At 44.0% G+C, this 27,588-nt stretch overlaps 1 protein-coding gene across 1 annotated transcript; it reads right to left on the bottom strand.

Annotated features, from left to right (window-relative positions):
- Nucleotides 1-388: 388 nt before the first annotated feature.
- GABRP (gamma-aminobutyric acid type A receptor subunit pi) lies at nt 389-27,588 on the bottom strand. The gene is made up of 11 exons (XM_017849398.1): nt 27,341-27,588; nt 26,379-26,562; nt 21,600-21,694; nt 21,020-21,138; nt 16,949-17,016; nt 15,865-16,082; nt 13,737-13,819; nt 7,718-7,855; nt 4,811-4,963; nt 3,788-3,975; nt 389-2,488 (listed from the first exon to the last, which is right to left on the bottom strand). Exons 3-11 carry the CDS (start codon nt 21,650-21,652, stop codon nt 2,186-2,188), a joined length of 1,323 nt encoding a protein of 440 aa, XP_017704887.1. The 5' UTR covers nt 21,653-21,694; nt 26,379-26,562; nt 27,341-27,588; the 3' UTR covers nt 389-2,185.

Below are 27,588 nucleotides of genomic sequence, written 5' to 3'. Positions count from 1 at the left end.
CCCACAAAGTGTATTCTCAAATTATAAAAACATCATTCAACAATAAAAAAGAGAATTCCAAGTGATAAAGAATGCTTAGAAGAAAATCTGTGACATTTTTCGAGAATTGGCTTTCTCACTATCACCAGGCTCAATTGTTTAACTGCAAGGCAAGTGTTGTGGTGCCGTGATGTCAAAGAAAACATTGGCTGTGTCACCAGCATTTACTATTTGCTTGGCAGAAGATATTAATGGTAGGGTTAGTATGTGTGTCGTGAGCATATATGTGTACTGTCTGGGGTTGGGGGGACATGAGGATAGAACAATGTGAGCCCATTGACTTTGCACTGTGACACATACCTTCTCCAAATTGGATCTTATAACAATCATTCTATAGATGACCACTTGATTTGGTGGGTAGCTAATGTGGTATATTTATTTCACAGTTTCACATCTTTATCATTGTTTACATATAATGCTTAAATGGGGTTTCAGAACAGATATTTCCTTTTAAACTTGTTCTAAAAAAATCACAAAAATGATTGGCTCATACAACCACATTTCACCTCTTTTCACCAGCACCCCCACCCATTCCCATTAGAAACATTTTGTTAAAAAATCAGATGATCAAACTCACAGAAACTGAATTGTGAGAAGTATAATAGGAAAAAGAATGAGAACCTGTGGCTATAGGGAGTTACAGAAGAGAAACCATCTTTTAGAGCCATGATTTATTTCTGACAGGAAAGGTAAAGCCGTGCATTTATTAGAACAGGAAGCTAAGAAATTAAAGATGGCGAGATTGTCTAAAATAACTGAGGCTGAACTGGAAGCCTTCACCCTGGCACTCAAAAAATCACTTTTGGTACTGTTGGCTGAGCCTGGCCAAGGAATGTGCATCCCTGGCTGGATTTGGAGAGGACAGCTCACCCGCAACCTGAACACAGGTTCTGTAACGTATCTCATTGTTACTCAGAAAGTTCAGTACTCAGGCCAGCATGCTCCTGCTCATGCAGGATAAGGCACTCAGAGTAGACCAGCTGGAAGGATCCGGGATCCGAGCAAAGCCAAGTTTACTTAAGCTAAGCCACTTGTTCCTGGGTCATGCAGTTTGTTTTCTAATAAGCATCATTCCTGATCATTAGAGCAAAGGGATGAATGCTCCTCTTGGAATGATATAGGGGATCTGCCCCTGGGAAAGTGTTGCTCAGTGTTAGAGTAGCAGCAATGACAGAATGACAGCGACTCTCCGAGTCAACCCAGCACTTTTAGTACCCCATCAGTACGTGAATAAAGGCAGCTAGAAAATGGACTCAATTCTACAAGCCTTCATGGCAACAGCCCATATTAAGACTTCTAGAACAAGTTAAAAAAAAAAATCTTCCATTTCCATCCATGCGTGGGAAAGGGGCTTTAGTATTGTTTAGGGTGGATGTTGTTTAGGATGGATGTGTGTATAATAATAAAATGATAACATATGTATAGTGGGGGAATAAAGCCTCACAGTCCTTCCAGTGTGGGGAATCCATTGTACCTTAGAACCAAGGAATTTGTTTAGATTATTGATCTACTAACTTTTTCTTCACTTAAGTTTGAATTTTCAGTGATAGGACTTATTGGAATTTGGGGATAATTCTGTTGTGGTATTAAGTAATATTCATTATTTAAAAACTCATCTTGGTATTGAGTTAGTGCATTGACTTCCAATGAATTGACATAAGCCCATATTTCATTTTAACCAGAAACAAAAACTAGAAAATGTTACTCTCTAAATAGGCAGCAATGTATTTTATAAGCACTGCAGAGCTTTAGTAAAACATGTATGATTACTTTAGAAACAACTTCTGACACTTGAGGGTTACCCAATAGTCTCCTTCCCATTCTATATATGAGGTAAATGCAAACCAGGGAGCCACCGAGTAAACAGTCCTGAGTACATTTATAATCTTGGGCTCCATGGGGATGTCCTTGATTAAGATGAAAGAGGAATGGACTGATATTTCTATTACAAGATCCTGTAATGCTAGGACTTCTACACAGCTTAGAATAATGGTTGGGAGTTCATTCTTTGAGCAGAAAGTCTCAAATATTATTTTAGTCACTTGTAGCACCATTGGATGTGGGTGCACACTTGACTTAAAATACCATTTACATCATTATCTTGTCCTGTTGAAGACCTATGGCATGCAAGAAATTTAACATTGACTCAAAAATACATGTAGTATGCCCAGTAAAATACATTGGCTAGCATAAAAATCAAAGGAAACAGTAGTTTGGAATAGCGATCAACATTACTGGGGTTTTGAATTGTGAAATAATCAACAATCCTGCCCATCTTTTCTCGGAAGACAAACTTGAACTTGTCGCTGGTTTTCATTGTCAAGTCACTGTAGTCAACATTGTCACTGGAAATTTCAATGCTGGCAAAGCTGATCTTCCGTTTAAAGCTGGAGATGGAGCTGTTGATGATGTTAGTAATACTGACTTCTTCCACTTCCTTCGTTGTTCCCTAGTTCATAGACAATGCAGTTAGCTTAAAAGACTTGACTTAGCAAAATAAATAAGTAGGTAATGAGCTAATAAAAATTTAGAGGCCCAAGGATTGAATAATTAGGCTTAATAGAGAGTGGCATTGAGTGCTTCAGAAACTGGCCAATAAGCCAGGCTTGGGGTCCTGTTACCCTGTTTGGAGACACCTATTTGTAGGTCACCAGCATATATAACAGGAGGAGTAACCATGGCCCACTGTAGATATCCTGAGCAGTGTGCCAGATGCGAAATGCTCAGGCTTTGAAGTTAGTGGACGTGGGTTCAAATTCCATTCGGCCTTTCACTATTGTGAAACTTGAGTCACCGCAATCCCTCTAAGACTTGATTTCCTCACCTGCCAAATGGTGATTGGTATTGCCATCTTGAGACTGATGGGAAGATTAAATGGTAAAAAATGGAAAGCATCTGGTAGGTGTTTGATGACTTCAATTCTATTCCAGGGAGAAGGGAGTAACTGATTATGAGAGATAATAGAAATCAGCTGTGTCTTAAAGGCTTTGCCACAAAAGCAGAAATAGTGATGCTCCCTGCCATTGCGAGGAGTTGCCATTCTCCAACATGGCTGGGGTCAACTCCCAGGAATGTGGGAGTGTAGTGAAGGCAGAGAGAGTGTGCTTTGGATCCTTGGTCAGGCCACTTGCTAGGTGTGGGGCCTTATGGGAGTTACCATGTCACTGTATAGGACAATGAAATGAGTACCATTATTATCCCAATTTTACTCTTGAGAAAATTGCCACATCAATGAGTGGTAGGTTTCTCAAGAGTAAAATTGGGATAACAATGATGCTCATTTCATTGTGTTGTTGGATGAACTAAAGGAGATGTTGATGGATGTTTAGGACACAGTGATCACTCCATAGTGCAGTGATTATCATATACACAGCAAAGTAAGGGCTTTCTGGTGTCTTTAGAGGAGGCTGTCAGTATTTCACCAATCCCCATTTTGCCAATCTAGCAAATCCAGATTTTTTTGGGGGGTGGGGGGACAGTAATTCAACTTCCTTCTTTCCTCATAAGGAAGCCTAAGAGAACAAAATAAATGAAAGCCATGTTCCTCTTTGGCTGGCACACATGGTCATTTGCCTTTGGTGCTTGGATGACATGACTGTGAAACATTACTCACTGTAGCCAAACACAAGGGAAAAAGCAACTGGATCTTTGGGTCATTTTGATTCCTCATTCTTCACGATTAGACCCTTTGTGGTCCCAGCACTTGGCACCAGTGATGGATCATACACAGGGCCCTCAAGACTCTTACCCTATCTTTGGCTGCCATCTGCTGTAAGGAACTGTAGTGAGCAACTGCGTATTCCAGCAAGGCCCCAAACACGAAGCTAAAGCAGATCCCCAGGTACACATCGATGGCCTTTATGAAGCAGTTGGTGTTGGGAAGAGAAGTGCGGGACCCGATCATCAGTGTGGTCATTGATAACACAGTCGTCACTCCTGGGAAAACAGGCAGGGGATGTTCCTACAAAGTGACTGGTTAGCCCTCCACCATAGCCTGGCAGAGTGTCCCCATTTGAGAATTGGCAGGGTGAGGACAAGACCCAGAAATAGAATGCATCTCATTTTGAAAAGTCTGTGACCTTCTAGAACACGGTTGATTTGTCCATTTTGTACAGATATGAGTGATGTGTTTTTTTAAATTTTTCACATTCTGTCTTCTCCTGGGAGGGGGTGATCAGTATGCAAAAGAACTGACAATAGACCATCTAAGCACAATGATCCCTTGCTTGTCACAGTAAAACTTAAGTTTAAAAATATACCACTCCTGGCACGGCATGGTGGCTCACACCTGTAATCCCAGCACTTTGGGAGGCCAAGGTGGGCAGATCACTTGAGGTCAGGAGTTCAGGACCAGCCTGGGCAACATGGTGAAACCCCATCTCTACTAAAAATACAAAAATAAGTCAGGCATGATGGCACATGCCTGTATTCTCAGCTACCTGGGATTCTAAGGCAGGAGAGTCACTTGAGCCTGGAAGGCTGAGGTTGCAGTGAGCCGAGATCACGCCACTCCGCTCCAACCTGGGCGGCAAGAGTGCAATTCTGTCTCCAAAAAAAAAAAAACCAACCAACCAGCCAAACAACAACAACAACAAACCCATACTCCTAAAGTAGTCTCTTTCTGTCTCTCGCTCTTTCTCTGTAAAAGAATCTCCCAAGAAAACAACTGTTGGAACTGCCTTAGGAATATTAATGAAGACAATGGTAAAAGGAAAAAAAAGCAAGTACCTGACAAGCCAGTTCTTAGAAATCTCCTGTTAGAGCTGCTTACCAATGCAGGTTCTTGCAGGGACTGAATCGAGGGAGATCCAAAATGAAACCCAGGACAACACCACCAGGAAAGTGGAAGGAACGTAGGTTTCCAAAATGAAATACAGAACATTCCTCCGAAGCTCAAATTGTAAGACCAATCTAGTGTAATTTCCTGAAAGGGTAAACAACGGATAGGAAATTGTGTCTGTTCATGTAGCAAGTGGTTTCTCTATGGGATGCTTAACTTAACTATATATACATTAAGCCCTCTGTCATTGATCAAAATCTAGTTCTGTATGAACTGTCATCATGATTTCCACAGGAGACATTGCTGTTGCATTGAATGGGATTTATAGGGGCACTGCTCTGCCTCACGTCCATCTTGGGCTTTTCTGCATCACAGTATTCCTACAGCAGTGCAATCAATACTGGTTTTCTTGACGTCTGCCTCACTAGACAGTGAGTCCCTTGGGGGCAAACACTGAATCTTTCAGTTCTGCACTCACAAAATAGTTGTTCAATAAATACCCATTTAATGAAGATTACCTGTGACCATCTGTTTCTCAAGGAATACTATGGAATAGACCTAATGGACCTATTAAATTTAAGTGAATTTGTGATGATTTCAGAGGCACCCCAGGTTTTATACTATTTCAGGGCCATCCTTAGGAAACAGTGTATTCTAGATGTGGGAAAGGCATGTGCTAGAGAGCTATCATTAACAAAATTCTGTGTGGCAAATAGGCTACCGTAGCACAAAACATATGTCCATGGGTTAGAGTTCCAAGCTCTGCTCCTGCTGTGCTTCTATTATGGGGAGGTGAGCAGTAGTGGCCAGCATTGGTGTGGATGGATGAATGAAGAGGTTATCCTTTGGGAACAGGAAAAGTCTGGCTTAGATTGGTATTGGGGAAAAGCAGGATAGTGAATGGGAGCTGCTCCAACCCCGTCACCCCCAAATTAAAGCCTGAAATTAGAAATTATACCATTAAATAGCTAAACAACAGACATATGCCTGGATAAATATAGTATAGAATAAAAATACATACTTTTAGAGCTTGATGAGACCCTAGGGATTACTTATTATTTTACTTTATTGATGGGTAAATTGAGACACAGGGAGTTTTAGTGATTTGAAAAGGACCTGGAGTTGATGTTAGAAGAAAGAATAAAAACCAGGTCTTTCGCCCGTTGGTCCAGGGATGTTTTATCAGTCTACACTGCCTGTTTTATTTCTTTGATTTTGAAAATCAATGTTTTAAAAACAAACAAGCAAACCTTAGAATCAATATTTGACTAAATAACGACCCTCTTTTGTACCTAAAGAGGGTCGTTATGTGCTACATGAGATTACAAAATTTTGAAAACTGAAGCCATTTTTAATATGAACCCAATTTGGGAATCCAGATTTGGTAAACTATGACAGCATAGCCCTAATTTACAAAGTTGTCTTTAAAAATAAAGTGTATTTATTTGCCCATTACAAAAATAATACATGATAATTACTTAAAATTTGGAAAATAAGGCCAGGCATGGTGGCTCATGCCTGTAATCCCAGCACTTTGGCAGGCCAAGGCAGGTGGGTTGCTGGAGCTCAGGAGTTCGAGACCAGCCTGGGAAACATGATGAAACCTCGTCTCTACGAAAAATACAAAAAATTACCCAGGTGTGATGGCACACACCTGTAGTCCCAGCTACCAGGAAGACTGAGGTGGGAAGATCACTTGAGCCCAGGAGGTGAAGGTTGCAGTGAGCTGAGATTGCGCCACTGCACTCCAGCCTAGGTGACACTAGAGTGAGACACTGTCTCAAGAAAATAAAATAAAAAAATAAGTAAATAAATAAAAGAAGAAAGAAAAGAAAAATTTGGAAAATAAGAAAAATAGGGGGGAAAATCACCTTTTCTTCCATTCCAGTCTTTTCTCTATACATAGCCTTTAATTTCTAATTTTCATGTAGCCATGATCTTGGTGTGACATATGATTTTTAATGTCATCTAGGCTCAACTAAAATACACAGTAGGCTGGGCCCAGTGGCTCATGCCTGTAATCCCAGCACTTTGGGAGGCCAAGGCAGGCGGATCACTTGAGTCAGGAGTTCGAGACCAGCCTGGCCAACATGGCAAAACCCCCTATCTACCAAAAATACAAAAATTAGCCTTTCATGCTGAAGCATGCCTGAAATCCCAGCTACTCAGGAGGCTGAGGCACAAGAATCACTTGAACCTGGGAGGCGAAGGTTGCAGTGAGCTGAGATCGTGCCACTGCACTCCAGCCTGGGTGACAGACTTTGTCTCAAATTCTCAAATAAATAAAATAAAATAAAATAAAATAATGCAGTAATTTTTTAGGGTGCAGATATTGATGAGAATAAGCATTCTTAATATTATCATAAGGAAGTGAGAGGAAAATACCTGCTGCTTACATATAACATCACATCTTTCAAAACATGTCTATGTAAAATCACCAAAAACCAAGAAATGCATTTCTGGTAAATGAAATGAGTAAGTAATACTTCCTGTCACGTTTGCAATAATTAGGATTTTCGTGCTTTTGTTGGGCATTGCTGCTGTCTTCTTCACCTTTGAGCTGTATTCTTATTTTCATTCTTCAGTGTTAAAGAACCAGTGTTCCAGTTAGAAATATGAATAAATTTCATGCATGAGGGAGGCATGGAATTTGAGCAATCATTAGAAAATATGTGGAGGTACATGGTGCAAGGCTTCAGAGCTGGTCCAGGAGTCTGTTCCTCAGTGGACCATGTTAATACTGGGTGTGGAGAGGTGGAATTGCTCAGCCCAAACCCTACTGTCCCTCTCCACTGCATCCCAAAGAGGTGAAGTGAGCAGATGATATTTCTGACTTAGAGAGCAACCCTACACCTCAGTTTACTTATTTTAATTTATACAGTTTGTCACATGAGTTACCTGTCTCCTGCTGCGATCTGGTGACTAAGGTGAAATACCGCTCTATGGTGTACTGAGCAAGCCGCAGGTGTTCCAGCCCACGCACAGAGTCGTTCCCTCTCAGCCAGGTGAACTCCACGTCGTTTCCATCATAGCCCCCTGGCAAATGAAATGGAGCCCTGGTCAGTGCAAGGGTGTTCCAGATTGAACTGGTCTGAAAAATGCTGTGATATGGAGACAGCATGAGTTCCTTCTTCATGGTGATAAGTCCAAGGACAATCTCATGCAGAACTTGGCATGATTTCCCAAGTGCAATTGCAATGTCTGCTCTGAATGAAGTGACCTGCTAGGACAATTTGCTGTCAATTGAGAGCTTGTCCTGTGTTAGGTATTGCGTAGGTCTGGTGGATGATAAGTCATTAGAAGTGGCCTCCCTCATTATTTAAATTACATTTATTAAGCACATATCTGTGAACACACAAAGATACTGCCTTTCAAGATTGTATAATAGCTCTGATGATATTTTCAGGGACTTAACTGATCTCTTCATATTTCCATATTGGCATAAATATAAAAGCAAAAACAAAAAACCTGCTTTATTAAAGCATGTAAAAATACATGTTAGATAAGTCTCAGAGCAGTTTAATTAATATAGTTGACAATAGTAACAATAGTTACCTTTTGAACATTTGTAAGTACTTCATACATTACGTCACTAATGTTCTTGTAAACTTGCAAGGTAGCCATTTCTATATTTCTTCAATTCTAAGATGGACATTTCTTTACATTTTCTGAAATTGAACTGGATCTTGTAGTTGATTCATATCCATATAATATATATAATAGTGTATATATGTGTTTTTATATATAGTAGAGCTTATTTTTTTTCCTGAAATGTTATTATTCAATAAATGCTGTTCCATGGAACTGAGTCACTATAATGATTTTCCCACATTATTCTTGAAAACTCTCAGATTCAGAGGGGTTGCATAACTCTCTCAGGATAATAAAGCAAGCAAGAAAGAGTTACCTTAGGAAATTTCAATCCCAAAGTCTATGAGTGATGATGATAATAATACTTATGATTTAATAAGCGATTGCATTTCCAAGTGCTTTACAACATTATCATCTCACTTAACCCTCAATATAGCTCTTTGAGAAGATATATGAATGGTTCACAAGCAAACAAAAAGATACTCAACATCACTAGTCATTAGGGAAATGCAAATCAAAACCACAATAATACACCTAACACCCATTAGAATGGCTGTAATAAGAAAGACGGACAATAACAAAGGCCAGCACATGGAGAAGCTGGAACATGAGCTAGTGGGAATGTGAAATGGTACAACCACTTTGGAAAACACTAACACGATAACAATTTCTTAAAAACTTAAATATAAATTTACCATTTGACCCAGCATTCCACTCCTAGGTATCTGTCCAAGATAAAGGAAATCAGGTCCACACAAAGACTCACACAACAGTTTTCATAGCAGCACTACTCATAATAGCCAAAGAGTGGAAACCAAATGTCCATCAACTGATGAATCAATAAATAAAGTGTGATACATATCTCTCACATGAATATATATATATGCATACAAAGGAATACTACTCAGTAATAAAAAGGAATAAAGTACTGATGCATGCCATAACATGTGTGAACCTCAAAAACATGCTAAGTGAAGGAAACCAGATGCAAAAGACCACATAGGGCTGGGCGTGGTGGCTCATGCCTGTAATCCCAGCACTTTGGGAGGCCGAGGTGGACAGATCACCTGAGGTCAGGAGTTTGAGACCAGCCTGGCCAACATGGTGAAACCCTGTCTCTACTAAAAATACAAAAATTAGCCAGGTGTGGCAGCACGTGCCAGCTACTTGGGAGACTGAGATAGGAGAATCACTTGAACCCGGGAGGCAGAGGTTGCAGTGAGCCTAGATTGCACCATTGCACTCCAGCCTGGACAACAAGAGCAAAACTCTACCTCAAAACCAACCAACCAACCAACCAACCAACCTACCAACCAACCACATAGTGCATGATTCCATTTATATGAAATATCCAGAAAAGACACATTCATACAGACAGCAAGTAGGTTAGTCGTTGCCTGGGAGCTAGCGATGGGAAAGAGGCGTGGCTGCAGAGGGGTACAGGGATCTCTTTGGGGTGATGGAAATATTCTAACAGTGGCATGTGGTGATGGTGGCACTACTCGGAAATGTACTAAAAATCTTTGAGTTGTACAATTAACATGGGTGGATTTTATGGCATATAAGTTATACCTCAATAAAGCTGTTACAAAACAACTCTGAGTCAGATACTATTATTCTTCCCACTTCACAGATAGGAAACTGAGGTCCAGAGACATTAGTTACTCACCCAGAGTCACAGAGCTAGTGATGGCAAAACCCAGTGATTTCAGTACCTGTAATCTTAAACATAAAGCTCTATTGCCTTCGTTTTCAAAGGCTGCTGGGAAATGTGATGCCGGTGTTGGAACTAACATTTTGTTAAGTCTCACAGGATGGTATCCATTGTCTAGCAAGGGTTATCTCTCCCTCCCCAGGGAAGAGAAATATAGTCATAAACTCTTAGGGGATTTCCAGGTAAAAATTGTCTGTGGTCTTTCCCTCGGAAGCAGCCAAACATGTACCAAAGCCAGCTGTCTAAATATGGCTACCATCCCACATTAGAAAAAAAAAAAACTATGAAAGTGGGTAGCACAAGTTTCTACCTGGACACTCTGCCTTTACAACTAGTAAATGCATACAATCATTACATTATGGTCTCTCTGTCCCTGGGTGAATAAGGAAAACTGTGGGATGGTATCAGTTCTTTTCTAGAGATGGCACTTAGAGAAAAACCCATAGTGAGGTTTCTATACCCAAACGCGCTAATAAACATTCAGAGAAAGCTCCCTCCGCTCACTGGGGATGGTCTTTGTGAAACAGAGGCTGAAGTTTCCAGGAGAATCTCTCTCCTGGGATTTGAGATGAGCCCAGCCATGATACATGGAAGGTAATTGCTTTCCACATGGAACTGAAAATGAGCTCTCTTTTTGATAACCTCAAGTTTTATTCCGCCAACAAACAGCTGTATTGCTTCAAGAAGGTTCTGCATGCATTTAATCAATGAGATAATTAATCTGTTTGTCTGGGTCTTTAATTGTCTGCTTCTGAAAAATGGCTTCTGCTTCATAATGGCTATGCTTCTCAGATGTTGCCCACTTGTGACCTTACGTAAGGAGTGCCCACTGCTCTCCAGAGCTTGACTATAGTTTCTTCTTCCACACACAAGCCCTGCCTTGATGCCTTCATAAATCGTATCTGCAATGTTGTTTGCCTATCACAGGTGCCCAAGTTTGGTGGGTATTTCAGAGTGGTTTACTAAGGAACAAAGGAGATTACTTAACAATGCTGGGGAGTTCATTCATCACACATTAACTTCATTCTTCATCACAGGCAAACCCCCAGATTACAGTTTAGATGCCCATTTACTGGCATGACTGTATGAGCTTTGTATCTATCAAGCAATTTCTTTTAAAAGTTGGAAGCACGAGTGATAAATGTCAAGGATGGCTTTGCATATTTGCCATTCCTTCTGCTGTGTTCCTTCTTGTACGTAACCTGCATCTTAGTAGATTCTGAGTCCCACTCCTTGTCTCTTGGTCCATTCCAGCTGATCCCCTACGTCTCATTCCAAGTGACACTTTACCTAGGAAAACTCTGATCCCCCTATTACTTTTCATTGTTGTAACTCATTGTTATAATTATTTAAAGTCCCACACCCTCTATTAGACTGTAGAGTTCTCAAAGACTGCAACATTGCTTTTATCTGTGTATTGCAAACATCTACCACAGTACCTCACATAGAACAGTCATTTAATGGTTGAATGGATGAATTGAATGTATTTATATGAGGATAGACAGATGGAACCCACCAGCTATCTAGATTGGCTGGAGACGTTAGTGGGACAATATATAAAACTAAAGTATTAGAATGAGAAAAAAAGACTTTCCTTAACAGACACAGGAAAGGACAAACACTGGTCTTGGTCCTAAGTAATGCAAGGGAACTGGCACAGGGATATGTCTAGGACCACTGAGTGGTAATCAGGTTGCTATTCAGTTGAACATTCTGGCAGGATTTGGGGAGTCCAATAAAAGTGTCACATGGTTACTCAATTGGGGGAACAATGATGATAATAAATGGACACTGGAGAAACTGGAAAGGAGTTATTAAAAGATTTTCATTATCCCCATATTACAGTTTAAAAGCACTTTATGGTATACTCAGGAAAAATAAGCAGCTCAGATCACAAACAAGCCACTGGAACAAACTTCCTGTGTGACTCTCCAGCCCAGTGGAAGGGCTGTTAGAGTTCAGGGAACTTTGGACGTTGGGGCCATTCTACTTGGGTTCAAGTCCCAGTGTGGTTACTTAACTTTCCATTGGGAAAATTGCCAAATCCTAATTTTTCTATCTGCAAGATGGGAAAAACAATATATATATCAGGATTGTTTGGAAGGTATCTAGTACAGTGCCAGACATGGGTTAAGCAATTGTTAAATGGATGCTACAGTATTTATTGGGAAAAGAATATTTATTACTATATATATATATTTTGCTTGAGATGGAGTCTTGTTCTTGCTTGCTGCCCAGGCTGGAGTGCAGTGGCGCGATCTTGGCTCACTGCAACCTCCACCTCCTGGGTTCAAGTGATTCTCCTGCCTCAGTCTCCCAAGTAGCTGGAATTACAGGCACCCACCACCACACCTGGCTAATTTTTGTATTTTTAGTAGAGATGGGGTTTCACCATGTTGGTCAGGCTGGTCTTGAACTCCAGACCTCAAGTGATCTGTCCACCTTGGCCTCCCAAAGTGCTGGGATTATAGGCGTGAGCCACTGTGCCCAGTCCATTTATTACTATTATTATTACTATTATTGTTAACAAAAATGTTGTTCGGTCAAGGAGACTGGGGCAACTACAGATTGAGGTCACAAAACACATTTTGTTACCTCCTCCAAGAAGTCTTTCTCCACTAGCCTCTCTACTTCCTTTGCAATGGAGAGTAAGGTTTTTCTTATTATCACAGTGCTTTGCATAGAAAAAAGAAATAAAATAAAGCCTTTGTGATTTTCTAGACCTAAAAAGGTAGCCCTGGACATATTTGCTGACAAATGAAGAGTACATTGATGAAAAGTCCATGACCTTTTTCATCAGCTTCTACTGGGACCTGTGGCTGATTTGATGATGTTGGGAGAGTAAGGGTGGGTGGGTGGCAAAGAACATGGTCATAGAACTCATCTGGAACCACAGACCCTTTGAGAGTTAGTAACCAGAGAGATGGCATAAATTCAATACTAAAAGTTTAGGTCTCAGGGGCTAGTCTAGATTTGTTGTCGCCAAAATGTTTTTAATAAAATGATTGTCCCACAAAACGCTCATGAAAGAAGATTCCATGGTTTAAAACGTTTGCGGAGTGTACCACGCCTTCTTGGAATTTCACATGGAAGTAGCTTATTAGAGCCTGTTAAAAACTCTGCGGCAAAGAAGAATATTAACACTTTAGGCTTTATGAGTCATCTGGTCTCTATCGCAAATACTCAACTCTGCCAACTCTGCCACTGCAGTGCAAAAGTAGCCACAGACAATGTGTAAGTACATGGGCATGACTGTGCTTCAGTAAAACTTCCTTTGCAGAAACGGGTGATGGGCTGGATTTGGCTCACCAGCTGTTGTTTGCTGACCCCTGACCTAGACCACCAACTACATTAAAGCATTTCCTTTGATTTTCTTGTCCACTCACAGGTGGAGATATCTGGTACTAATGAATAATGGTTCTCCCCAAAAGATATTAGGCATATCTTTGAGAAGTCTCTACATCTGTCTGGAAGTACAGTCAGAAGGGCTGAATCCACAATGAATCAACATTAAGAAAAGAAAGGCCACTATGTATGAGATACTTTTCATGAATACACAGACCTAAGTAACCCAGGAAAATCATCTCAGAAGTCTGTAGGATGTATACTTACAGCTTTCCAGCTGCAACTTGCATGTCTGTGTGTCCATGGGGTATTTAGACAGATCCATGTTACATGCAACAGTTGTTGTGATTCTAAGAAGGAAAAGTGGATTCAAAAACAGTATTATGGGGAAGCTATAGAAAGTTCACATTCCCTTCCAAGGCCCACTCAGAGAGGACTTTCACTTGAACTCTTATAATGAACATGTAGGTTGCAGCCTGCATCTAAAGCATCCTTGAGGTTCTGTGTGCTAAAGAATGCCCATGAAGCTTGGTTAAAACCTGGGTCCAGAGTGGAGGAAGTTGGAATCTTGGCCATTCAAGGGGCAAAACTTCTGGCAGTATCACAGAACAGACAGATGCATTGGCCCAAGATGCTTTAGCATCCAGTTTTTAAATTTAATCTTCCTGACAGACCTGGGTGGGCCTAGAACAGTGTTCACCGTCAGTATCGTCACCACTTGACAGCAGGTGTAGGGACTTTCACAGGCTCACGTGGCTCTGAGTGGCAGAACTGAGGCTGGAGCCCGGGTTTCCTGGCTGTGGTCTTCTCATGAGGCCCTGCCTCCTCATGGGAACCAGGATGCAGGGGCTGTGGGGCCCCCAGGAACTGTGGCTTTGAGGGCTTAACTCCAGAGATGTTCGATTAAAGGTCAGTTAAGCCCTCACAGTGGAGATTGCATTCACCAGGCCTCTATCTTCCTTTTTCTTCATTGTCATACATTTTTATTCAGCACCTTTATTTATTAAACACTGTGCTAGGTACTTGGGGGAAATGGAGGTGATTACAGAATGGTGCTCACCTCCAGGATGCTCACTCACACCTCCTTTAGGGAGACAGAGACTAACAATAGTTATGGTTTACTAAGTGCTTACTGTGAGCCAGTCCCTGGGCTGAGTGCTTTGCATGCATTACCCCTTTGAATAGCTCTACTAGGTAGGAAATATTTTAATTCTCATTTTACTGCTGCTGAAACTGAGGCTCTGAGAGTCAAGTAACTTGCCTAAGGTCACAGAGCTGCTGAGGGACAGAGCAGGGAATTGTACCCAAATCTTTATGATTCTAGAGCCAGGCTATTAAAACATCACTCATTATTTGTAATCCTTACACAACATTGATTGTGTTGTGTGCCATAATATAGACAGACACAAATGCACGCACAAATGCATGCACACACTCACACACCCACATTCACACATGTGCTGTGGGAACGTGGGGAAGGGGGACATTAATGATGATTGGAATTGAGATCAAAAGAGAAGTCTAATTATGTTTCATGAAACAACAGTTGGGCTTTGAGATGGTCTTTGCAAAACTCAGTACAGTTGAGGCATGTCCAGAAATTCAGTTTATTGGTTAGCTCAACCCTTGTTTTATAACTTCAGACTCTTACTTAAGATTAAACATCAGCCCCATGGATATTTTGCTCCTGGACTCCTCCCCAAGGCCTCTGGGAGCTTTAGGTTTGCACAGTCCTTGCACAGGCAGGGATGAGTCCTGTTCCATCCAACCCGGCTCCATGAACAATTGGGTGAAAGGAACTTCAGCTTCAGGAATTTGGGGAGAGGGCAAAGGGGAGCCCATGGCTGTAGGTGGCAGAGGCATTGGGGCATTGCACCTTGGTTTTCTCTACAGACATGACTCAGACAAGTAGAGTTGCGTTCTGGAGTTGCCTCAGCTCCACTAAGCCCCATGAAAGGAAAGTTCTCTGCATGCACCTCTCTGTTGGCTCTTGCCGTTGCCCCTACTACTTCCCTTGCTAACTTCCTTTTACCCTTTGAGACACAGCTCAGAATCCTGTGAAGGCATCCTGTAACATCACCCCCAAACCACTCACCTACTCTCCAACTTGGGCCCCAGCACCGGGGACCTCCTTTGTTTCCATGTCCGTGTCTTAAGGACAGGGCAAGGTCTTACTCAGCTCTACCCTGTGGCCAGCATGGGGCTTGGCACAGAGCAGGTGTTTGGTAGATGATGAACTGAGAGAGAGAGACCTTCTATTATGGGTGCAAGGATCTAAGAAGGCATGGGACTTCACAGTGGCTATCCGAGTTCTGATCACAACTACCCAAGACACATCTGCATGTTTTCTCCCAGCTGCTGCCCTCCAGCCCTGAGGTCACAGGTGTCCGCGTACCTGAGGGCGTACAGGACCGTGCCATTGGAGAAGAGGCGGATTAGCCTGTTTCCCACAGTGACTTCATGGAGGAAGGACGTCTTGGACTCCACAATGTAAGTGTCTGGCACCCAGAGGAACTCCACTAGGCGGGCATCCAGAGTGAAGCTCTTGTTGCCTTCAAACACCAGCCGCTGGTCCATCCAGCGCTGTCGGAGGTATATGGTGGCTGTGTAGTCCTGGGAGGGGGAGGCAGGGTATGGAAATGGATGGGGGTGGTGGGTGAGGAAACCCCACCAAACAGGAGAAAAGTGGTCAAGGTTTATTCCTCTCCCCACCTCCACTTAGAGCAAGAGTACACAGATGTTGGTGAATAAAGGTACCATTCTAATTGCAATATGCCACTACCCCAAGACTGGGGTAACTGATAAGTCACTCTGGTTACCCCAGTCTTGGGGTAGTGGCATATTGCAATAAGAGAACAAATCATCTTATTTATTTGAGATAATAGCTCCCCCTGCCAAAAGGGAGCCCCATGTTTGAGACTTTAACTTATGTGGCGTGACAGCTCACATTGCACTGATCGCTAAGGCCCCATCAAATTGTTGAATTTTTTGTGGGCTAAGTGCTCAGGTTGTCCACGATTTATCTGGAATGCACAGCATGCCCTCTTGGCAAACTGCCTTTAGTTTGCCCTTGTCTCGAATATGTTCTCTTAAGGGAGAGGGTCGTTGTCAGCACCAGCTGTCAGTTTTCCTCGGGTTGTCTCCCCCGTTATGAAAGACCACGTGATGGCCTGGCTTGCCTACTACACTTTTATTCCTTTCCCCAGATTTTATCCATCACCAAGTGTATCCACTTCATTGCCTGGTTTCTATCATCTTGGCTCTTGAACTGATTTTCTTCCTAATACTCAGAAAATCTGCTCTACAAGAATCTTCCATTGTCTTGAGTTTGGAGACAGCACTCCAACTTCTGCCATTTCAAATGCAGGAGGGCCATGAGCTTTTTTTTTTTTTTTTTTTTTTGAGTGGCTAGAAAGCATATTCCCATTAAATACACGGAGAGGGACTACTTGGGTGGAGTACAAAGCAACAGCGCTTACCATGTTACTCTCTGAAATGCTAGAGATACTTGCAATGTCCAGAGTCAGCGCTATCTGAACGGGTTCTCCTAAGATGAAAAAAGAAAAAAAAAAAAACAAGAAAAAATGGAAACACAAACATGAGCTGTCCTAATACTACATCAGTGCATTCTAAAAAAGATTAAAATTATGAAAGTTGTGCTTGGTTGTTAGAAAAATTTAAATCATCTATAAATATAAAAGAAAATTTTCTTATCCCCTCTCAAGAATAACCACTGTGTATGGTGTGCCTCTCTTTTGTATGAAAAATATGCACAAAATACATAGGTATCTTAAAATGCAAGGGAGACCACACTGCATAATTAATGCTTTTTAATTAATTTTTTTTCTTTTTTTTGAGACAGAGTTGAATTCTTCTTGCCCAGTCTGGAGTGCAATAGCATGATCTTGGCTCACCGCAACCTCCACCTCCCGGGTTCTAGCGATTCCCCTGCCTCAGTCTCCCAAGTAGCTGGGATTACAGGCATGTGCCACCATGCCTGGCTAATTTTGTATTTTTTTCTCCATGTTGGTCACGCTGGTCAATTAAAGCATATTTTAAAGAACATAGTGCTGAGATATTTGCCACTTCTTACATGGAGGGTTTTTCCTATGGCATTTGCAAGGAACTAATTGTTTAGAAACGTAACGGGTTTGGTAATCTAATTGTGCACACAAGTTGTTGTTTCCCTCCTTGGCTAAGTAAATTTACCACAAGAGGCATTCAAGACTCATGGCTGAGGTTTTGCTGACCTCCTGACAGGTTGCTTCTCTTCCTTTACTCTCCTGGAACCCTAAACAATTTAGAATGTCAGAACCTCTGTGTTTGGTCCAATGTGCAGACTGTTGGGCCTCAATCCTGGACTCTCAGCAGACAGATTGAACTTCAGAGAGAGACAGTTCTATCTCTAGAGAAGGAGGTATCAGAGCCACCTTCAAGAAGCCAGGCCAGGTCGGGGAAGTTTACTCCTCTTTATATGGAGATGTGGAATAATGGACCTAGATCCCAGCTCTGTCACCTCCCAGTTCTTTATTTTGGAAAAGTTACTAAATCTTTCAGAACTGCAGTTCTCTTACCTGCAAGTGGATGTCATGGGAAGGGTTAAATGAGATGAGACACGTGACAGTGTCTTTGTGGGGTGGTGGCAATAGGGAGTAAAAGAGAAGTGCCTGCCTAGCCGGACATCCTGAAGGTGTTCATTACTGGTTATCTGTACAAATCTCCCAGCATCACATCCATCAGTCATGTAATAACAGGCACTCAATAAATGGCATTTCCCTTCCCTTCCCCCTCTCTTCCGTAATCCTAGCTAATTTTGGAAAAGGGACAATTTTGTTCACCAGGCTAATAGATGCAATAGCATTCACTTGCAATAAATAACTCCTGGGGGTGCCTCAGGGGACTGTGATAATGCATTAACCAGGAAGAGGCCAGGCGGAATTCAAAAGAAGCTTAAAAACATCTCATCGGTAGGAATAGGGCAAAGCAACCTACTTATTAATCTAAGGAAACTAAGCCATAGGATATAGGTAGGAATTTGGAAATGAAGTGTTAGAGCCAACGCAATTAAACAACACTTGAATGTTAATATCTGGTGGAAAAGGGCGAGATCTTTGAGGGCAGAACCTGGAAGGTGCTGAAGTGGTGTGGTGCTAAGTGGCTTTCTGCCTCGCAGGGCAGCAAGGTGCAGCTCTGAGACTAGAAGCCTGGAGTCAGAGACAGGTGTCTGAATTCCACTCGGGCCACCTAACAGCTTTGTGACCTTGAGCAAATTTCAAATTTCTCTGTGCTGTGGTTTCTTTTCTTTTCTTTCTTTCCTTCCTTCCTTCCTTCCTTCCTTCCTTCCTTCCTTCCTTCCTTCCTTCTTTCTTTCTTTCTTTCTTTCTTTCTTTCTTTCTTTCTTTCTTTCTTTCTTCTTTTTTTTTTTTTGAGATGGAATCTCCCTCTTGTCACCCAGGCTGGAGGTGCTGTGGTGTGATATTGGCTCACTGCAACCTCTGCCTCCTGGGTTCAAGTGATTCTCCTGCCTCAGCCTTCAGAATAGCTGGGATTACAGCACCCACCACCATGCCCAGCTAATTTTTGTATTTTTGATAATGGCGGGGTTTCACCATGTTGGCCAGGCTGGTCTCGAACTCCTGACTTCAGGTGATCTGCCCACCTCGGCCTCCCAAAGTGCTGGGAATACAGGCCTGAGCCACCGCGCCTGGCCTGTGCTGCAGTTTCACACCTGTAAAATAGAGCCACTAGAGCCACTGTGGTTTAAATGTTTGTCCCCTCCAGAACTCATGTCGACATTTAATTGCCATTGTAAGAATGTTAAGAGGTAGGACCCTTAAGAGGTGATTAAGCCTCAGAGGTAGAATTGGTGCCATCATAAAAGGGCAAGTTCAGCCCCCTCCTGTCCTCTCTCTCACCGTCTCTCCTTCCACCATCTGATGACACAGCAAGAAGGCCCTTGCCAAATTCCAGCACCTTGATATTGGACTCCTCAGCCTTTAAAATAGTGAGCCAATAAACTTCTGCTCATTATAAATACTCAGTCTCAGGTATTCTGTTATAGAAGCACAAAACAGACTAAGACAAGTGCCTGCCATCGAGGGTTGCGTTGGCACAGTTACGGCATCTGCTTTAAGTGCCATAGATCCATGTTAGTTGCCCTCCCTGAAGAATGTAGAGAATGGAAAAGACATGAGAGCCCCAGTCCCACTGTGCTTTCTGTCCAGTTTATTTCTACACAGTTTTGTCTAGGCTTTGCCTCAATTGGCTTTTTTAGTGGACCAGAGCGTGCTCTTTTCTTCCCCTTGAGTTATAAAAGCAAGCTGTGCCACCAGAGGGCAGCTTTCTCCTAGGAACGAGGTCAAAGCCAGCTCCTGGGTAGTGTTCACTAGCGCCTGCTTACAAACCTTTGCTTTATCTAGCTCAGTCCCTGAGAAATCCTATGAAGGTCTTGTCTCTTTTGGACTTTGGGGTCCTGGAAACTGGGTGCACAGATATTACAGAGAGCAATGGCCCTCCATGGGCCTCCAGGCTGCCATGCAAGTATAGGGATTTTCAGGAGTGAAGTGCCAAGAGGCACAAAACAAGGGGCATGGGGTTGTACTGTTCCCTTTTTTAAACTGAAGACTCCATGCCCCATTTTCACTCGAGGTGGGATGAGGCATCACATCCCTTTAAGCCTCCCCCAGGCTCCCTGTTCTCAGAATGAGCTCCTTGCCCGAGAACCCCGTACCTTGTTGGCCAGTGAGTAGGCAAACAAGAAGGGGTGTGTTCTGGATTAATTGTTTGGGCTTTGGGAGGCAAGAGAAATTGTTGAGTGGTACTAACTAAGGCATGCAGACTCACATGCTTGTCATTCGTGTTCAGTAGGGCCTGGGAAAACCAGGGGATGTTGAAGCCTCTTTAGGTTCCTTAATGTAAGGATCTCACATCTTAATTGTGTCTCAAATCTGAAAGAAAATGCATCTCTCCCATCTCCAACGGAGCAGGTGTGATTGACTGAGGGCCCCGGCTACTGTGCTTTGGAATCTATCACCATGGCCCCAAGGCCACACTTTTCATGGGCCACGGCCAACCACAGACTGAACACAGTGGGGATATCAAAGCGGCCTGTTCCTGGGAGGCACAGAGACAGGAGACTCCTCTGAATGCAACCGTAGCTCAAAGATTCCCTGGTGGTCATTCCAAACACACGAGGACTGCCCTACATTCTAAGACACTTCCACCCAACCTTCCTTCCTTCCCTCTCTCCTTCCCTGGGGCCAGACCAGTAGGTCTGACAGCTCTCCTAGCTTCCCTCTCCCCCTGCCCCATTCTCCCTCTTAGACATAGTCCCCCTAAATAGACATAGTCCGAACTTGCCTAAAAGGCAAGGTGCCTTTTCAAGGCAGTGTGAAAAATCATTGGTAGCCATCCTCATCCAACATTGCCAGTCCTTAACAGGCTGCAGATCAGAAAATGGAGTCAACTAAAACCTCCCTAAGCCCTCCACTGCTTATTGTCTCTGTTTTCGTCCCTTTGAATTGATGTCTTGGACACAGAGGATGACCTACCACCAAAATTGGGCCTGAGAAATTTGTTATATCCTGCTGTGAGGTTCTCAAAGCCAGGCAGGGAAAGCTTGTCACTTCTGCCGACCTCGACGTTGAGCTGATTCCCCTGGATGCACATCCTGGAAAAGAAATGGACTTTGTTGCATTTGCTTGTTTATGTGTGAATCAACATGTGTACACACCCTTGAACTTGTGTTTGCCCACGTGTGTGTGGATGTATGTGCCGTGCCCATGTACCAGCAGTGACATTCCTACAGAAAAATCTCTTAGTTTTCAGCTATTGAGTTAGTATCTCCATTTTTTACCCATTTGTGATAGATCAAAATATCATGGTAATTTGGGGATCCTCCAAGTGTCTTCTTTAAAAACATAAGGGTTCATCCATCTATGACCATATTGGAAGCTTGTGTTCTATAAATAGAGTAAATGGCGGGAAGTTTTATTGTTTGGTGCTCCAGGGAAGTGAGGAGACCAGGTTTTGCCTGGCTGTGGGTGAGTAGGAAGAGCTGGCCCCTCCCACCACATGCCTGAATGCAAAGCAACTCAAGATGGGGGCCATTCTGGGGGTAGCAAGGCTCACCTTTCAGTGAAGAGACTCAGACACACGAAGGCCAAGTGGAGGCTATAGTTCATGTTGAGGAGCTGTTCCCACCGAGGGGTTGAAGGAAGAATCACCTGGGAAACAGAGGGGGCAAGGTAAGTGGAAGGCAGTGCAACAGGCTCACTGGCTCCTGGCTAGCCTCTCTCTCTGGTGGGTGGCCGGTGCAGCATTTTCTCAGCATGCATAGGAGGCAGCCTCTTTCCATACCTTTTGGTTACAGCTCCTTCTCCCTGTGTTCCCTCCAGGAATGACTTCATTTTGGAGGATTATGTTCTTTTTTAAATTAAATTTTTTTTTTTTTTGAAACAGGGTCTCACTCTGTCACCCAGGCTGAAGTGCAGAGGCATGAGATCTCGGTTCACTGCAGCTCTACTTCCCAGGCTCCAACAATGCTCCTACCTTAGCTTCCTAAGTAGCGGGGACTACAGGCACGTACTACCACACCCGACTAATTTTTTTTTGTATTTTTGGTAGAGATGGGGTTTCATCATGTTGCCCAGGCTGGTCTCGAACTCCTAAGCTGAAGTGATCCATCTGCCTTGGCCTCCCAAAGTGCTGGGATTACAGGCATGGGCCACTACGCCCGGCCCAGGATTATGTTTTAAATCTACCCCAGATTAAGACTGGGACGTTGTGTGGAGAGTGGTTCATTAGCATCAGAAAGGCAGCCAGTTTATCCCCTGGGCCACATCTGCTAGGAGCCAAGGCTATCCTTGCCCTGTCCTTGTCCCAGCTTTACCAGGAAGGACACTCTCAACTCTATACTCACCTCGACCAAGCCAGACATTCTCTTATTTATCCCTAGGTCTTGGCTTGTGGGGCCAGTAGTGTAGACAGGAAACAAAAACCTGAGAGCCTCCAGTGTCAGGAAGTCATGAGTTAGATGCTGTCCCACAGAGCTCACTCCATCCTCACCGTGGCCTTGTGTAGTGGGTGGGTTAATCCCTGTATTATTACGACAAGGAAACAGGTGCATGGGAAGGACACATGCTAGTGAGCGCCAGGGGAGACTTTGAATCGAGGGCTGGCTGCCTCCCCTGGGTACTCTCTTCCTTCACAGCAGGCTGGGGCCTGGGCCTTAGTTCACCTGAGGATCCTTGCTGCTGTTGTCACCTCCTAGACCTTGTCCCTGTGTTTCCTGAAGCCTTCCAGCTGGTGTGTACGTGAGAACCATTGATGGGGCATGGCCCAGGGGCCCGGCCTCCTCAGATTCAGGAACTGCTGTCAGTCCTCCCTCTGAGGGAGCAGGGGGCAGCCAGGCAGGCCAGCCTGTGACCTATCATGCTGGTGACAGCAGAATGGGGGTGCTCAGGCTCAGGCCCCATTCTCAGGCAGCCCTGGGTTGATTACCTTCTCTGTGGCAACCTCTGTGAAACAAGCCACTTTCTAGAATCTGGCCATTCTGGAGCTTAGGGTGTGATTCAGCCATTCATTAGTATTATTTTACTTTCAAAACCAATACACGCTCATTGTAGAAATGGCAACAAGTCAGAAATTAAAAGTGTAAGTCCCAATGATGTGTTAATATGGATTCATCGATGAAAACAAATGTGTCCCTCTGATGTGAGATGTTGACAGTAAAGAAAGTTTTATGTGTAGGGAAGACTCAATTTTGCTGTGACTCAAAATTGCTCTAAAAAAGAAGTCTATTTAAAAACAAAAACAAACACAAAAAAAGCACCCCCCCTCATTTCTTCTCTTTTGTCTCATACTTCAGAAATAACTACTGATAACAGTTGCTTTACAGATACACATATATATATTTATATACATGTATATCTCTGTATCAAAAAAATTAAAAAGCAAAATTGGGGCAATAGCATGCTTTTTTGCTGCTTACTTTTTTAACTTAATAATTATAGCAAACATTTATTGAACACTTAATGCATGCTTACAACTGTGCCATGCATATTTACAATCCTCACAACTTTTTGAAGTAGGGTGTAACATTCTCCCCATTTTACAGGTGAGAATACTGAGGATTAGAGAGGATAAGGAATATTTCCAAGGTTAAGTAGCACATGAGGGGCAGAAAAGTGCATCTAAGCAAGCTGACCTAAGTCCTTTTAATGAGTGCACCATGAAACATGCTGTGTTGCAGTATCAGTGACACCTTCCATGTCAGTTCCCATAATCCGCCTTATTCTTTCTAATGGCTGTGAGGTATCTCATAGTCTGAATATACCAACATTTCTAGAACACAGCTCCTACCATGAATGTTGTTATCTCCAAAGTTTTACTATTACAAAATCAGGGAAGAACAGTTTTGCACACAGGTAAACTCTTATCATTCTATTCTCTGTTGTGTTAGCTCTTTTGTTCCACTCATTGAAAATACCAGCTGTAAAATCAACATTATAAATCTACCAACAATCATATCCATATCCTCTTCCTTTAGTCCATCTCCCCAGTCCCTGTCCTTTCGCTGTCCAAGCATTGAGTTTAAGGGGGTCCATGGAGCAGCTCCCATGCTCTCCATTGCCTCATTCAATTTTCCAAAGGTTTATTGAGCTCCTCCTATGAACTAGGCATGTGAAAGGCACCACCAGAACACCCATCTAGTGAGGAAGAGACATGTGTGAGTGGTAAATGAACATTCCCTATAGCCATCCTATAACAGGAGCAGAGGACAGGGGAAACTTGGTATGAAAAAGAGCAGGGAGGATGGGGCAATGTCAAAAGGGAAGTCACAGAGAAGATAATTTGATTCTTGAAGAGTGTGTTGCATTTGCCAGGTGGACAAAGGAGAGTGGGGGCCCTCCAAATGTTGGACAGAGATGTGGAGGCTTGCCCATGGCCTCTCTCCCACATGCTTATCAGCCTCCTCCCACCAGCCCTTGGCTGTCTGTGTCTTTCTCCTGGTCTGGCCTGAATGAACATGGTTCCACTTCAGCATATTCCTCATTTCCTCCTCCTCCTATGGGAAACGGCCCTCGATCGAGTGAGTTGGGGAACCATCCAGTCTTCAGTTCCAAGACTCCTCTTGCATAGTGCTTTCCTGGTGGCCAAACTTCTGTTAGGGAAATGTAACATTTGGCCCTGGGCCTCTCAGCCTCCTCTAGGGAGTCTCGTGATCTGAGAAGCTTCGCCCAGGCTAGAGCCAGAAATGGAATCCCATCCTACCCTGTTTGCTTGGTTAACTTGCTAAACACGTCTCATTTTATAAGGGAAGAAAAGAGAAGAAGGAACAAGCCTTCTAAATGCCCATGAATTGTTAGAAGCCATGTCTGGTGCCTAACTTCATTCAATTCTCATGGCTGTTGGCCCAGTAGGTGTTAATTTTTAGAGTCAAATCTCAGATTTGCAAAGGGATTTGGCTGAGGTCACACAGTTAAGTGGCATGATTTAAATCTGTTTTCCAAGTCCCTTTTCTTTGCCCTGTATCTAGGAGGAGGACCTCCAGCACCCCCAAGCTGAACTGGATTCCACTTGAATCTTGTCGTTTTTATACCAAACCCATCTGGGGGATGGAGTGTTGCATCCGCGGCACATCCCAAATGACAAGTGCAGCTGATGCCATCAACCCCTGTGGCAGAAGAGCCACAGTGGCTATTTATGTGTCGGCTAGCCTCCACTGGAGGCTCAGGCCACCAGTTCTGGTCCAGATGCTGGGGGAGGGCATTTAGTGGAGAGGTGCTGAGCCACCAGAGGGCAGTGTCCTAAGGGTTGTCCCCAAAGCTGCAACACAGATGTTGACTGAAAGCACCTAGTCTTCTGCATGTGCAGAGACATGGTACTCAGGAGGTCCTAGGAGGCTCCTGAGTAGGGGTAGCCCATGCATTATTCTGCCCTGAGGGCATCTCTGGCCAAGGTCCTACCTCCACTTGTAGAGGAGACCTTGAGCTCTGGATTCCGACACACCCGAGTCATTTAATCTCTCAGAGTCTCAGTTTTCCCATCTGACAAATGGGAATAGAAAACACTCAATAAACATTAGTTTTCATTCTCCTCTGCCTTCCATGTCGTCCATGGGAATTCAGTGATTCCATTATGGCTAACACAACCTAAAGCTCAAGCTCTTCCTAATACACCCCAGGTGCCACTCAGAGTGTTAGCTACCTGGCACCACCCGAGGAAGGACAGGGTCAGGCACAGGGCATTAGGGTCACGTAGGGAGCTGATGGCACCTTTTTCTGAACCAGAAATCCAGCCCAGTGTCTCCCAGTCTCCCCTGCCTCTTCCTGGGTTGGCCTGCTGGGCCTCTATACTCTGTGTTCTTGGCCTCTATGTCTCTTCAACACTTCCCAGGCTGGGAAGTAATCCAAGATGTGCAGGGTTCTACTCCCGTTTCTACTCTATTCCCAGAATTTCTACCACGTAAATATAGTGACTCTCCCAGTTGTCACCTCTAGCTTCCTTCCTATGCAGGCACTGTTTTCCTATGCTTGTCACTTCAGCATAGACAGAATCATTTGTTGGAAAGCAGGAGTAGAGCCTGAATTAGGTTAAAGTGAGGAAAGGCATTATTGCCATGGGTCCTCCTTAAGAAAATCCCAGAAGATAAAGTAGTGTGGCCTGTGCCCTGTGTCTGCTGGGTCTTGGCCGGCTGGTGCAGAGGAGTGAATGACTGTGGCTGTAGTGAGGACAGCAGGGGCTCTAATCTTGGCTCTGCTGCTCGTCCTGCAGTGGCACTCCCTGACGCACATTAGGTGTTCAGCAGAGACCAGACCTGACCCATCCCTTGGTCCCAGCAGGGCTTGTATTAGATCTCCCTCCCTCCCCTCTCCAGGCAACTGGAGGGGCCAGCGGTTTCCTTACCAGGCAGTTGTTGAGGCTTCGTTAGGGCAAGTCCTTCAGGCCTACAGGCAGGACTTTCGGGCAAGGCACAGTCTTCTGGGTCCCCAGAGTTCTCCCCATCCTCAGCCCTGTCCCCTAGTATGTGGACACGCAGCCACCCTCAGATAGAGTGGCTCTCTGCGGAAGAATAGAGCTGCTGAACCTGCTGTGCAGAAACAGGGGTGGGCGGAGCCTCTCAAAGCCCCGTCTTTGGTCGGGGCGCTGACTGGTCCTGAGTGTCTGGAGATCATCTGGTCCTGCATGTCTGGAGATTGTCAGCTCTTGCTATAGCTACTGCCTCCAGGGGTTTGATTCTGAGATCATGTCTCAGTCTTGCTCCCAGACCTCTGCCAGAAAAGACCCCTGAGATCAAGGACCCATGAGAGTCAGATGAAGTGGGTGACCCCACCGACTATGCCAGGCTCTGGATTTGGTGGACAGCCCTCCATCCTGGTGCAATGGAATGGCTATAGTGGCCACTCACTTTCTTAGGCCTCAGCTTCCCATCTATAAAATGAGAAGCCGACTGTGTGGAAAACTCTGATTTCTTGTTGTGTATTTTAAGAGCATCTTTGGGATCAATAGAAAGCCTATTCTACGTTAAAAGAGACTTTCGCATCCCAGGACCTAGTGCTTTCCAGCCTGGGAAGTTTCAAAAAGACTCACAGAAGGCAACAGTATGCAGGATAGGGGCGCAGGAGGTCAACGCAGGAGGAAGCGGGGAGACTGGAAGACATGGGTTGGATTTCTCCAACCCTCCACCTTCCCCCATTCCGCCCTCACACAGAGGATTCTTTAACTCCCCACAAAGTCCTTTCAGGAGCATCCCAGAGAGGGAGGCCTTCTTCCTCCCTGGCCAAGCAAACCTCCTAAGAGAAGTGCTTGGACAGTGCTCACTGAGCCCTGGGTCATCCCCTCATGATAGCCAGTGGCCCTAAACTCACTCTTGGCTCCAGTCCTGCAGGTAGGGGGTAGGGGATTCCTTGGAGGCTTGGCTTTGCACCCTGAGGGAGCTGGGAGCCAGGAGGGACTGAGATGGAGGGGCAGGGAGAGAGCTGAGGCTGTGGTGAGAGGCCTAGAGGCATCTCCTTCCCTCCTGACATTATGGTGAAGCTCCTGCCTAGACCCAGTCTAGGAGCTGGGAAGGGAGAGACCCAGAGAGAGAAAGGAAGAGGAGCAAATGAAGGGGCAG

The sequence above is a fragment of the Rhinopithecus bieti genome, unplaced genomic scaffold (assembly GCF_001698545.2).
Source record: "Rhinopithecus bieti isolate Rb0 unplaced genomic scaffold, ASM169854v2 scaffold_30732, whole genome shotgun sequence".
Classification (NCBI taxonomy): domain Eukaryota; kingdom Metazoa; phylum Chordata; class Mammalia; order Primates; family Cercopithecidae; genus Rhinopithecus; species Rhinopithecus bieti.
This window is presented reverse-complemented; position numbering and strand designations above follow the sequence as displayed.

Bases quoted from the DNA above. Each gene is read 5' to 3' on its own strand.
- GABRP (XM_017849398.1), bottom strand. From the start codon at position 21,652: ATGAACTATAGCCTCCACTTGGCCTTCGTGTGTCTGAGTCTCTTCACT. The intron at 4,964-7,717 runs GTAACTCATGTG...TTACCCTTTCAG, and splicing joins CAGATCGCAGCAGGAGACAG to GAAATTACACTAGATTGGTC. The intron at 3,976-4,810 runs GTAAGCAGCTCT...CTGTTTTCCCAG, and splicing joins CCCTGCAAGAACCTGCATTG to GAGTGACGACTGTGTTATCA.